Source organism: Schistocerca cancellata, chromosome 9 (genome assembly GCF_023864275.1).
Source record: "Schistocerca cancellata isolate TAMUIC-IGC-003103 chromosome 9, iqSchCanc2.1, whole genome shotgun sequence".
In the NCBI taxonomy this organism is placed as follows: domain Eukaryota; kingdom Metazoa; phylum Arthropoda; class Insecta; order Orthoptera; family Acrididae; genus Schistocerca; species Schistocerca cancellata.
The window spans coordinates 194,882,043-194,896,075 of NC_064634.1; the positions used below are offsets into that span (position 1 = coordinate 194,882,043).

At 43.2% G+C, this 14,033-nt stretch overlaps 1 protein-coding gene across 1 annotated transcript in view; it reads right to left on the bottom strand.

The window, feature by feature from the left end:
* Window positions 1-293: 293 nt before the first annotated feature.
* The window catches only part of LOC126101279 (proteoglycan 4-like), a 47,225-nt gene continuing 33,485 nt past the window's right edge, over window positions 294-14,033 (bottom strand). Inside the window, exon 2 of the mRNA XM_049911961.1 lies at window positions 294-1,371. Within this exon, the coding sequence (XP_049767918.1) occupies window positions 294-1,371 (1,078 nt within the window). The remainder of the gene's footprint in view (window positions 1,372-14,033) is intronic.

Sequence of the window (14,033 nt, forward strand, 5' to 3'; positions counted from 1 at the left end):
TAATCCATATTCCACGTAGCAAGAACTTCTAAGCTGTGTCCTCATTTTTACCTTGTGACGACACCTTGCTGTTTGAAGCATCATCGAGTCCGTGGGCGACGTCGCTAGGCGCCACGCTTTTGTACCATTAGAGAGGCAGATTGTGTGTATATTTTTAATGAAGTTTTAAACTTATGTGACGCAATGGGATACAATTACAGGGTTTCGAACAACTGATCCTTTAACAGTGTTGCGCACTGTATTCGCAGTTAGCAACCGTGAGTCTACGTGCGAATTTGAGTCATAAAGGTATGTTAAGGGGCTATTTGATCAAATATTGGACAACGATTATCTTGACGTACGTGATCCTTGGCGTACGTGGTCCTTGGCGTACGTGGTCCTTGGCGTACGTGGTCCTTGGCGTACGTGGTCCTTGGCGTACGTGGTCCTTGGCGTACGTGGTCCTTGGCGTACGTGGTCCTTGGCGTACGTGGTCCTTGGCGTACGTGGTCCTTGGCGTACGTGGTCCTTGGCGTACGTGGTCCTTGGCGTACGTGGTCCTTGGCGTACGTGGTCCTTGGCGTACGTGGTCCTTGGCGTACGTGGTCCTTGGCGTACGTGGTCCTTGGCGTACGTGGTCCTTGGCGTACGTGGTCCTTGGCGTACGTGGTCCTTGGCGTACGTGGTCCTTGGCGTACGTGGTCCTTGGCGTACGTGGTCCTTGGCGTACGTGGTCCTTGGCGTACGTGGTCCTTGGCGTACGTGGTCCTTGGCGTACGTGGTCCTTGGCGTACGTGGTCCTTGGCGTACGTGGTCCTTGGCGTACGTGGTCCTTGGCGTACGTGGTCCTTGGCGTACGTGGTCCTTGGCGTACGTGGTCCTTGGCGTACGTGGTCCTTGGCGTACGTGGTCCTTGGCGTACGTGGTCCTTGGCGTACGTGGTCCTTGGCGTACGTGGTCCTTGGCGTACGTGGTCCTTGGCGTACGTGGTCCTTGGCGTACGTGGTCCTTGGCGTACGTGGTCCTTGGCGTACGTGGTCCTTGGCGTACGTGGTCCTTGGCGTACGTGGTCCTTGGCGTACGTGGTCCTTGGCGTACGTGGTCCTTGGCGTACGTGGTCCTTGGCGTACGTGGTCCTTGGCGTAGGTGGTCCTTGGCGTAGGTGATCCTTGGCGTAGGTGATCCTTGGCGTAGGTGATCCTTGGCGTAGGTGATCCTTGGCGTAGGTGATCCTTGGCGTAGGTGATCCTTGGCGTAGGTGATCCTTGGCGTAGGTGATCCTTGGCGTAGGTGATCCTTGGCGTAGGTGATCCTTGGCGTAGGTGATCCTTGGCGTAGGTGATCCTTGGCGTAGGTGATCCTTGGCGTAGGTGATCCTTGGCGTAGGTGATCCTTGGCGTAGGTGATCCTTGGCGTAGGTTATCCTTGGCGTAGGTTATCCTTGGCGTAGGTTATCCTTGGCGTAGGTTATCCTTGGCGTAGGTTATCCTTGGCGTAGGTTATCCTTGGCGTAGGTTATCCTTGGCGTAGGTTATCCTTGGCGTAGGTTATCCTTGGCGTAGGTTATCCTTGGCGTAGGTTATCCTTGGCGTAGGTTATCCTTGGCGTAGGTTATCCTTGGCGTAGGTTATCCTTGGCGTAGGTTATCCTTGGCGTAGGTTATCCTTGGCGTAGGTTATCCTTGGCATAGGTTATCCTTGGCATAGGTTATCCTTGGCATAGGTTATCCTTGGCATAGGTTATCCTTGGCATAGGTTATCCTTGGCATAGGTTATCTTTGGCATAGGTTATCTTTGGCATAGGTCATCTTTGGCATAGGTCATCTTTGGCATAGGTTATCTTTGGCATAGGTCATTCTTGGCATAGATGATCTTTGGCATAGATCCTACTATGCTGATACACTCTCAAGCAATATTTGGTCGAAGTTTCAGACCAGCGGACATTAACTTGTCACTATGCTCTGCAGCTGGATGTATTACAATTGCACTGTGTTCGCATTTGGAAGAGCAGCATTTGGGTGAAGCCGTGGATTTCGCGGCGAGATGATAAAAGCATACAACAAAATTTGTTACCGGAGCTGAAAGTCGTATGAAAATTACTTGCGAATGGACGTGAGAAAATTTCAGAACAAGCTCAGGAAAGTGGCGCCTCATATTACGAAGGAGGGCACTCACCACAGAAATGGTATGTCCGCAAAAGACAGACTTACGGTAAGACAGATTTGTTGCAGCAGGAAAAAGCTATTCTAGTCTACAGTATAGCATTCTATTACTGCAGCGCACACTGACGAAAATACCAGAAACGTGTGAAGCTATTTATAGAAAGCACTGAAGGAGGAGTATCAGAAGGCAAATAACTGCTTAGTGCATACTACAGCCATTAAGAAATATTTTTATTTCTACAAAAATTGTAAATTTTCTCCTTTATATTCTCAGGGTACATACTGGCCGTGCTTCAGCGCTAATGGTCTCAGCAATTTTTTAAGTAACTCCCCTTTGTTCTTATTCTATTTTTGTATTGGGGATGCTTCATGTGCCTCGGACATTTCTATCAGTGTATATGCGACGCACCGCGTAAATTTCGAGGCCACTTCGATGAACATAATCTGTCAGACAGCTGCAGCGGTGCTAGCGCTCCAAGCGGTTACATTTCTCGTTGTGGTAAACAGAAGACGAACGATTTCCTTCATCATATCTATGCCGAGGCAATAGATCTGATGAAATAAATTGGAGGAAAGGCGACATTTGATAAAATTTTCCTATTGCGCTACTTCCAATGTATTGGACAAATCAACTTTGTCCAATAAATTTAACAGCGTAATATCGGCATTAGTAAAAATGTCACATTTAGTGAAATGAAAGTGAGGTGGTTGTTCACCGATATACACAACATATGTCCGCCCCGACAGCAGCCTGCACGGTGGCTCAGCATGTTAGGTCAGAGAGCTGCGTGCTCTGTGTATGAAAAAACTGAGTCAAGGAGTCAACGATCAGCTTGAATGGATGTCTTTAGACATCCACCCAGGTAGGATAGTTGAGTGGTCAGCGTGACGGATTGCCGTCCTACGCGCCTGGGTTCGATTCCTGGCTGGGTCGGGGATTTTCTCCGCTCAGGGACTGGGTGTTGTGTTGTGTTGTCTTCATCATCATTTCATCCCCATCCGACGCGCAGGTCGCCCAATGTGGCGTCGAATGTAATAAGACCTGCACCAAGGCGGCCGGACCTGCCCCGTAAGGGGCCTCACGGCCAAACGCTCATTTCCATTTCTACACGACATATATTCTGTGGCCGAACGAAGACAATCACTGCAAATCCATTACTTATACGTAAAATTTCGGTTGAGACATTATGTTAGTAAAATTATATGTGGTATCGTTCCTTTCATCTGCACGTGTTCTCTGCAAACCGCTGCGAGGTGGATGGCAAAAGCGCTTCCCATTGTACCACATACCAAGGTTCCTTCCTGCACCATTCACGTATGGAGTGTAGGGGAAGTGGTTGCTTAAATGACTCTGTGAGCGCTGTTATTAGTGTAACCTTGTCCAAGCGCTGCCTATGAGATTGAAATTGGAAATTTGTGCCGGCCGCTGTGGCCGAGCGGTTCTAGGCGCTTCAGTACGGAACCGCGCTGCTGCTACGGTCGCAGGGTTCGAATCCTGCCTCAGGCATGGATGTGTGTGATGTCCTTAGGTTAGTTAGGTTTAAGTAGTTCTAAGTCTAGGTGACTAATGACCTCAGATGTTAAGTCCCATAGTGCTTAGAGCCATTTGAACCATTTGGAAATTTGTGGTAAGTTCCTATGGGACCAAACTGCTGATGTCATCGGCCCCTAGGCTTACACACTACTTAATCTAACTTACACTAAAGTACGCTAAGGACAAAACACATATCCATGGCCGACACCCGAGGGAGGACTGGTCTCGAACCTCCGCCGGGGACGTGGGGTGGAGGGCGTGGCTCGCGAACTCTGGCAAGTCATCAATATGCTGTCAAATATTTGTAATATTTCAGGCAGTACTTTGTTACAGATAACTCCATCAACTGCAAAATGTCTGGTGTCATTATAAATATTGTGTGCCAGGTAATTTAAATACACCAAGAACAGTAAAGTCGTTTTAGGACTACTAGTTAGGTTCATAGCGGCGCCTACGAGATATACGCAACGAACTTGTAGCGTCACTTTCGTGGCCTTGTCCGCCATATTTCGCGAACGCTCTGTACCGTTCACAGCCAACTGTAAATCAAAATGTCAATGAAAAAGTATCTACTAAAGGTCTTATCTTTATCGTGTGCTGTCGGGAACTTGAACGCGTTTAAACGCGTAGTTGAGAATTATTAAACTCGTGTGAAATAGCTACTCGCTGCCCCCGGAGACGGCTGCTGGCGCTCGTAAGACCTGTAGTGTCATGCGCAGTGACGTTTGATAATTGTTAAATACGGTACAAATAGGTGTCCCGGATGACTGTTCGAAAATTCGGGACAGAGCTATAAAAATCGTGGCTGTAAAAAATAAATAAATAAATAAAAATAATAAAGAGGGGGTAGGTGGTGGGATACGACGGATTGTCAAATGTGTGCGCCATCTGTGGCGCGCAGGTTATTTAAGCGATAATCCAATTCCATGTATGGCCTATCGTGTCATCATTAACGTGTGCTTCTGCTGATCTGATGCGAGCTCACAGTTCCTGCAGTTTCCGTCCAAAGAAAAAGCAATTTAATGAGATTCCATAGGACTGGGTGTCAGATTTCGTATGCTTCAACCATTCCACACGCTGTGACAGCTGACTGGTGGGGAGGCAGTCAATAACAGACAGGGAAAAGGAACAAAACAACTTTTGGCGAGTGACCTATTATGCCACAAACAGGACCTTTATACCTATTCCCGTTTCTGAAATATACGTCATCAAATTTGTAAAGATCACTTTGAAATATCCTGTATAAGTGAGCGTCGAAGCGTGCTTGCCGTTGGGTTTTTAACGGACTGAAACGAATAAAGTGCCTACGAGCTGGTCCTTATTGAATGAATTTTCACTAAGGTTTATTGGACCTATTTATTTCCAATCAATCGAATTTCTCCAGACACGAAGAAAGGTCTGGGTTTATCCCGGACGGTTGTATAAAAATCTCTCCCGTATGCCTCTGGAAGCCGTCAAAACTAGGACCAGTCGGGGACAACCGGGCGCATTCACTGTGACAAGTCTAGGCTTGCCCAGCACTGCAGTCAGAGTGGGTGAGTCGTTCACTACAATACCATTCTTGAGCGCTGCTGTAGAATGTACCAGGTTTGATATTAAACGAAACGAAATGCTGCGCATTTGTGTATCTATGAGGGGACTTGAAAAAGTAAGTTACACATTATTACGGCAGGTCAAGTAATTTTTATTGAATGCTGCACTGTACTTCACCGTGAGACAGATACTTAACACTATTTTTCGTCATAGTCAAATAATGAGCCTGCTCACCCAACGACAACGAAGCATGACCATGTTCTCCAAGTGATAGAAAGGCTTGTGCTCCGTTGGTCCCTTGGGCTTACCCCATTTGACCATGCAACAAACGCTCACGTTCGACTGCGACTTGGGGTTGAACGCATCTCAGACAAACTACTGGAAAGAAAGTTAAGATGATACGGACACGTCACACGCAGTAAAGCAGATTCGGTGGCCAAAAAACAGTTACGCATATAGAAATAAATGGCCGACGATCTCGTGGCAGGCCAAAGACTCAAAGATGGAGCGTATCAAGTCTGATATGGAATTCATCAGTGACATCTATGTAGATGCCCTTGGCAGACCAAAATGGAGCAGGTGTGTCAACAAGCAGACCCTGGTAGAGCGGAATAATCGCTAAGAAGAAGAAGACACAAATTTTCTGTAAACAACTGTTGCAACGTTCTACAAATATTTAAGAATGAAATTCGCCAAACAGCCGTGCAATTTAGATGTTATTTTATTTTCGCTACCAGTCTCGGCAATTCATTGTGCCATATTCAGGCCGCATATACATCTCTACAAAATTATGGATATTGGGATACTAGGGCCATATGTTTCTGGATGTCGAGAATTCGTAGCTCACGTACTTCCTTCGAAGACTTGACTGCAACTTAAACTACGAATTCACGACATCCAGAAACATATTGCCCTAATATGCCAATATGGATTATTTTTGAGAGGTGCATACTGGGCCTGAAGTCGGCATAGTGAATTGCAGAAACTGGTTGCGAAAATAAAATAACATCTCAATTACACGGCTGTTTGGCAAATTCCATTTTTAAATATTTGACCAGCCGCTGTCCCAAGTCCATAATAGAGCAACAGAGACGTTCTAGCAATAATTCATTTCCACAAAAGGATTCCCCTCCTCCACTATGGAGTTACCCGAGTACCAGATGTATTCTCAGATTGCCAAAAAGATGGAAATTATGCTGTGAAAGATCCATAATCTATGTGGGATCCTTTCAAGGTCTCCCAGCGAAAACGTTGATGTAAAACTTGTGTTTTGCGTCGTGTGAGGTGCTGCACTGTTGTGCGGGAGGAAGATGACTTTGCCTAATTTTTCACGGCTCTTCTTTATGGTGTTGTGCAGCGATGTCAGTGTCACACAGTGCAGATCGGCATTAATGGTTGTGTCCCTTGCCATAAACACTGCATACGCAACTCTTTCACGTTGAAATAGAACTTAAGAATTTTTAACACCGTGCAGCCCCGCCAGCAACTGTGATAATTAAACACATAGGGCGTCAGCCTCAGTTGCAAATAGAAACCAATCTTTACCTAGGTTTCAGCCAAAATAATTTGGCCTTCTTCAGAAGCTATAGACACTAAACCATTGCATGCCAAAGTTTGGCCATGTCAAGTATAAAACTATAGCACCGTGGTACCCAGTCATAAATCTACATCACTTAGCTGAAGAGAACCAGCAGGCCACACTGCGCGGACGAGGTCGGTAGGCTGCGAGTGCTGCGCCGGAACTAATCGCGGCGAGCGGCTGTGTGAAATTACAATTAGATCAATAAAATGAAATGAATACCCTTAGTTGCATACAGGCGTTGAGATACGTCAACGGGGACAGTTGAAAATGTGTGCCCCGACCAGGACTCGAACCCAGGATCTCCTGTTTACATGGCAGACGCTCTATCAATCTTTTATTTTCTTTCTCCAGTTTTGTTCGTTGTGTTTGGTCGTTGCGGACGCCACATGACATCTGTTAAAGTTCGTTTGTTGATCCTTCCAATCGTTTTTTGTTACAGAGGCCAACCAGCTCTCTGACCGAACACGCTGAGCTACAGTGCCGGCAATCCATTTGAGCCACCGAGGACACAGAGGCTAGTGCAACTGCAGGGACTTACCTCTGTCACGCTTCCCGTGAGAGCCACATTCCCAGCTTATTATCCCACACTATATTTGTAGTGCCCCTCCCCATTACACTCATTACTCGCGCCTTTACCGATTCCAATAAGAGTTCGGGCTATGTGTGTGCATCCTCAATGGAGAACGAGTTACAAAACCTAGAAGTTATCGCCTATAATAATGGATATAAACCAGAAATTGTGAGACAGCTCTTTAACAAGGAAACAGGTTGAAAAACTGCGACCTCATCTACACTAGGTGTCACACCAGAGGATAACACCACTAGCTTCATTTCTATTCCCTTCATAGGCAAATCATCCTATGAAATAGGGCGACTTTTAAAGAGCCACGGCTATAAGATTGCGTATTCTACGAATAACAGCCTCAAAACGAACTTGGTGCACTCGTTCAAGAATAATAATGACAAATTATCTCGTCTGGGGTGTACGCGTCACCTGTAGTGATTGCCCGAGTTATTACATCGGCCAGACAGGGAGCGCCCTCTCAGCTAGAGATAAAGGACATATTCCCACGAAAAGTGGTGATGGCACGCGTGGCTCGACTTTTACCGAGGACCTTTTTCAGTTGGCCCACGCTCCTAATCCAATAAATAACACAGAGCTATTAAATTGCGAGGTTGAAGGCACTAGGCTTCACATCCTTGAGGAGCTGCAAATATTTAAACACCTGTTGCTTTATAAAGAAAACCTACTTAATGACCAGCTACAACTGAGAAGTGCCACGCTGGGTTAGCCGAGCGGTCTATGGCGCTGCTGTCATGGACTGTGCGGCTGGTCTCGGCGGAGGTTCGAGTTCTTCCTCGGGCATGGGTGTGTGTTTGTCCTTAGGATAATTTAGGTTAAGTAGTGTGTAAGCTTAGGGACTGATGACCTTAGCAGTTAAGTCCCATAAGATTTGAAAAAAAACTGAGAAGTAAGAACTTTTTCGAATGTTTTCAACCTTTGCTTCATCGGCCCTGATGTTACGTAGCCTTTGCAGTCGCCCACGCCTGACTCCACTTTCTTTAGTCGAATAGTAATGTATTCAAAATGGAGAAATAATTTTGCCGAGTAATAGCTAGTCTTTCTTACGGGCTCCGAATCCGTTATAGGGTTCTCGTTCTCCTCAGAAGTAAGTTCGGTTACATATTATGCCATTAATAGTTCTAATAGTTATAGCAATCCAATTCCTAATGTAAAGGTAGATACGGTTATGCATCTATATTTCCACGCGCGCATGCCCCTGACCATCAGCGGTGCTCGGTACATAGCTGCTGCCTACCGACCTCGTCCGCGCAGTGTGGCCTGCTCGTTCTCTTCAGCTAAGTGATGTAGATTTATGACCGGGTACTACGGTGCTACAGTTTTAAACTTGACATGGCCAAACACTGGCATGCAATAGTTTAGTGTCTATAGCTTCTGAAGAAGGCCAAATTATTTTGGCTGAGACCTAGGTAAAGATTGGTTTCTATTTGCAACTGAGGCTGATATGTTATATGTTTAAATAGAACGGTGGCCATGACCTTCCCAGGCGATGGCGCAACTGTGGAGGCGAGGAGGTGTGTCTGCACCCCATAAACGCTGTCTTTGTTGCAGATGTGAAATGATGGACTCATGTCTCATCGCCTGTAATGACGCAGCGTAGGCAGTTTCTGCTTTCCAAGGAATAATGCCGAAGGAAATCCAGAGACGCCACAAACTTTGCACCTTGATACGCCGGTGACTGTGATCGCGGAAACCAGCCACGTCAGTGCGGCCTTGGTCAAATTCATGATATCATTCCACTAAGGTTGGAAGAGGATGTGTGTATTAGCGCGTGCGCGCATGTGCGTATGTGCGTATGTGCGTATGTGATTTATGTTGTTGCATGGGGGCTTTCATTTATATATATATATATATATATATATGGAATGCAAATATTTTTTTGTATTTAGTAGCTGTCTGTCCGGTTACGCAAGTCTCGTAAACGGCTGGCCCTGACTAGTTTTTGTACGCAATCTGACTGCATGTAACAACCACAAAGAATGAAATGAAAATTTCAGTTAATACAATTAATTAATTAAGTCCCCAGCAACTATAAAACCTACGAAACCAACAAAGCACAAGTGTAGCTGTTCTGTATGTGGTAGTATGACTCAACGCACATCTGGCACGGTTCTTCTTCAACAAGACAAGAATTTTTAAATAGCAATTATACTGACGTGATAAAAGAAAATTACAAATACCATAATTGTGCAAGAACACCAAAATTCCACTCTAATAGAAGAACACACGCCAGATGCTTTGTTGACTGAACCTGTAATGACACATTATTCAGGTCACTGAAAGAATAAACGAATAAAAGAAAATACCTCCATATATATTGACGAAATGCACTCTGACCATTACAATATCTCCATTAGAACATCATCATCTCTCCCATCAAACCACTGCATAAAACATGGAACAACACTCTCCACTACCGCATCTCACTCTGACTTCAGCTACAAGCAGTGTCCACCACAACTTCTCGGCAAGAACTGCCTGTCGCTGCGTCTCAATAATCACTGCTAGTGGAGGCGGCGGAACAATACTCTCTGGCGCGATTTCTGGCGCTGTGGCTCAGTGTAGCCACCTTTCATATGCCCTTCCTCCACGGGCTAGAATTTGATGGTATTTTTGCCAGCATTGGTGGTGAAAATACCACCAAATTCGTCAAAAAAATACAGACAAAAATAAAAGATAATATTAATACTTAAATATCATATAACTAGATAAAATTTTGGCTTTGCACTGACCTTACAATAGCCTAATATATAAAATACAGTAAGGAATACAAATTCTTTCATACATATGACTTTACATAATAGTTTACACAAATATCATGTGGTTAAACAATTCAATCGATAGCGTCAGCAATGACGAATATGATCAGGTAAGAGTCTTATAACTTTTCACAGACAGTAATACACAAAAAATCAGTTTATACAAATTTTCACAACAAGAAGTTGACAGTTCCAGCAGTAGCACCCAGCACTGTTGAATAGGTGCTGACAGCAACAAGTGACATCATCTCAGTAGAAGCAGTCCATCAGTGGCACTCAGCATTGTGGAATAGGTGCAGACACCATCAGGTGACATCATTTCAGTAGAAGCAGTCCATCAGTGGCACCCAGCAATGTGGAGTAGGTGCAGACTCCAACAGGTGACATCATTTCAGTAGAAGCAGTCCATCAGTGGCACCCAGCATTGTGGAACAGGTGCAGACTCTAACAGGTGACATCATCTCAGTAGAATCAGTCCATCAGTGGCACCCAGCAATGTTGAGTAGGTGCAGACAGCAAGAAGTAACATCATTTCAGTAGAAGCAGTTCCATCTGTGGTACCCAGCAATGTTGAAGAGGTACACACAGCAACAAGTCACATTTCTCAGTAGAAGCAGTTCATCAATGGCACCCAGCAATGTTGAGTAGGTGCAAACAGCAGTCCGTAATATTCACTATCACTGATCACACAGTTCATCAGCATAAATTAAACATGTCCTAGTGGCACCAATCATGTAGAAAAAGTACAAGTAACAGTCCATAATATTTATTATCACTAATCAGACAGTTCAAGCATGAACAATAGTTTGAATACACATACAAATGCTTTTACACTAAACATACAAATCATAAACACACAAATGATGTCAGATAATTGTCATATTAACTATTACAAATACACAAACATCAGTAAACCTATAATATTTATGGGTGTCAGTGCAAGCCACTACAAACAAATAAAATAATATTTAGGAGATAGGTGGGTAGGATTAGGAAAGGAAAACACACAAAACACACTCACTCATCTTTCATCCACATTAAGTACTACTGTGTAATTGAATAGTGTTAACTGTGTGAATCCCCTTCTGTCAAAATTTCATGTTCATCATGTGTATCAAGTAGTAGTGACAGCAATGTATAACAGTCAATAATAGTTAAGTCAACGTCATAGTCATCATGTCAAGACCAATGTTTGCCAAGCCAGATCAAAATGTATGGTTGCTGAACAACTGCCAGTGTGCCAAGATATGCAACTTCCTCTCTCCAAAAAAAAGTACATACTGCTTAGTGATTTAACAAAGTGTGTGTAGACAATCTTCCTTCCATTTTAGTGTTCTAGTTTGCTATCTTCATCCTCCTTGTTCCATATAGACCAACAACAAAAAAAAAAAAATATGCACCTCACTTATTTTACCTCTTATACACCATAACTCCAATCAACTTCATATAATCTCAATACCTCCATAATACCTCTTCAATACGTCGATACATATAAACCTTATTGCCAGTATCATTTCACTTCCATAACAACTCTTTCCTCTAGTCAGTCTCCTCGATCGAGTACAGATAAAATCCTAATGCAAACCTCCTCATCCTATACAATCCGAAGACACACTGTCAACACACAACCTCTGTGTAATCCATCTGACCAAAATCTTCTACTCAGTATGAATTATAAACAAAGAATGCATACATGACCTCTAACAGACTTAGTTCGAATAACTCTCAGTAATTAAGTACGATTACGGAGTATGAATGATCCTAATATTTCACAGTGTGTACACTACTTCAAGAATTATGGCAAACAGAAGCAAACATGTGGAGTATTTCTTGTGTCAAGTGTCACTTCCTATTTCAATTGCTCACGAAAAATGCTGTATAATAACTGTGTTGGTATGTCATGTCGTTAGCTTCCTTCCTATTGGCATACATTTATACAGCTTTCATAAAACCTCCAGCTCATGTGACTTCTATGAAGTTTCTTGTACTAATGTCGTTCGTCGAATTATAGCAGTTCATTTTCTTATCTTAAAAATATAAGGCACTGAGCGTAAGCAAGGCAAGCTATAGCGAGTAAATATACCAGTAGTGAACAGAATGTCAACAAGTGGATGCAGCACAATTCTTACAACGAGGCTCTGCCAAGCGAACAATCTGTAACTAGTACCATAGTGTAACCTAAACTCTATGTTTGTACACTGTACATCAGCATTGCTATATACCAAATTAAAGTATAGTTATGACAACAAGCAGAAATGTGTAAATGTGCAATCCATACGCATAGCAGTAAACATATATCTTACGTACTAAACAGGTCATTAGCATCGTATCTTAATAAGTAAACATGAAGGCGCAAGCAGATAAATCACAAAGTATAACTTACATACCTAACCACATCAGCACAATTAATCAGGTGACAATTATAATTTAAATAAATAGGCACAGCAGGCACATAATTACAAATATGACATCAGTGAAAAAGCAGTGCAGCTAAGCGATGCATAATATACACAAGTAACAATTCAGTTCATTAATAATCATTGTCAAAATCAGTTAACATACGCAAGCACGTCGCTTCACAAGTAATTTCATTGAACATGTAATTAGCACAAAGTATGAATCACGTAATCGCGAGCAGCAAATTACGTCTAAAGTACGTACCTAAGTGGAAATATGTTACCTGAAAAATAAACTCAATTAATAATTACCTTTTTAGTTTATTACTTTCTTCTTCGAAATGACATTTTTCCTGAAATTTTCTCGATAGCAAGTCGTCTTAACGTCGGACACGCACAGAATTTACCTGAAGTTCTTAAATATTTTATAGAACCGTATCCTGAAAAATACTGAATGTTAATAACAGGATTCATCAAGTCACTATAGCTTTATACTGAATTTAGTCGGAGAAATTAGACTGTGTATTTATTTACGGCTGTCAGTGCATTCGCACCGAGCGCTCGATCAGCTGTAGGCGCGTGACGTAGGAAGTGATTGTTTGCGGTCAACGACTGCCTTGTGCGGCGCGCAGACTTGACTGTTGCTTTAAAGTATATGCCGCCGCCAAAACACAGCGCGGTATCCTTGTACTCTCCGTGTGTTTACATACAATTGTTAGTTTCTCAAAAGTATGTCATTCTACAAAAATTTTTCAAAAGTATATCATTCCACAAAAATTTTAACGTTAGATATATGATGTATTCCCTTAGAGCGTCGTGATTTCAGAGATTCTACTTCGACAGTGTTATCATGAATAATTTTGCGAATTCTATATGGACCGTTATAAAGCAGAAAAAATTTGCGACACAAGCCTTTTCCTTTGTGAGACAAACAATGAGCATTAATTAACACCTTCTGACCAACTGACAAGATTTTTAAACGACCAGGACGCTTAGCTGATTTCTCTCTTCTAGCAGCCGCAGATGCAATATTTTGTAGAGCCAGGTTGACAACTTCAGAATGCCGCAGTTTCCGTGTAGGTGGAAAAGGAACGATTTCAGAAATGCGATTTGTCGGTGCTTTGTTTTTTAATATCAGTATAGGTGGTAAAGAAGTTGAGTCGTTAGGAAGTTCATTCAGAATGTTTTGAAAAATATGAAGATACTGATCCCAAGTTCTGCGATTCTGATGACAATAAAGACGACACAATTTATTGATTTCCTTCATCCATCTCTCTGAAGCGTTAGATTGAGGGTGAAAAAGTGAAATGAAAATTGGTTTAATTTTACGACGCCGTAGAGTACGAAGCCAAATTTTAGAACGAAACTGTGATCCATTATCTGATATAACCTTATCAACATGACCCACTTCTTTAAGAAAATGTTTGATGAAAGCATTAGATACTGAACGAGCTGTTGCTTTGCGTAACGGTGTAAAACACACATATTTTGATGTCAACTCCACTG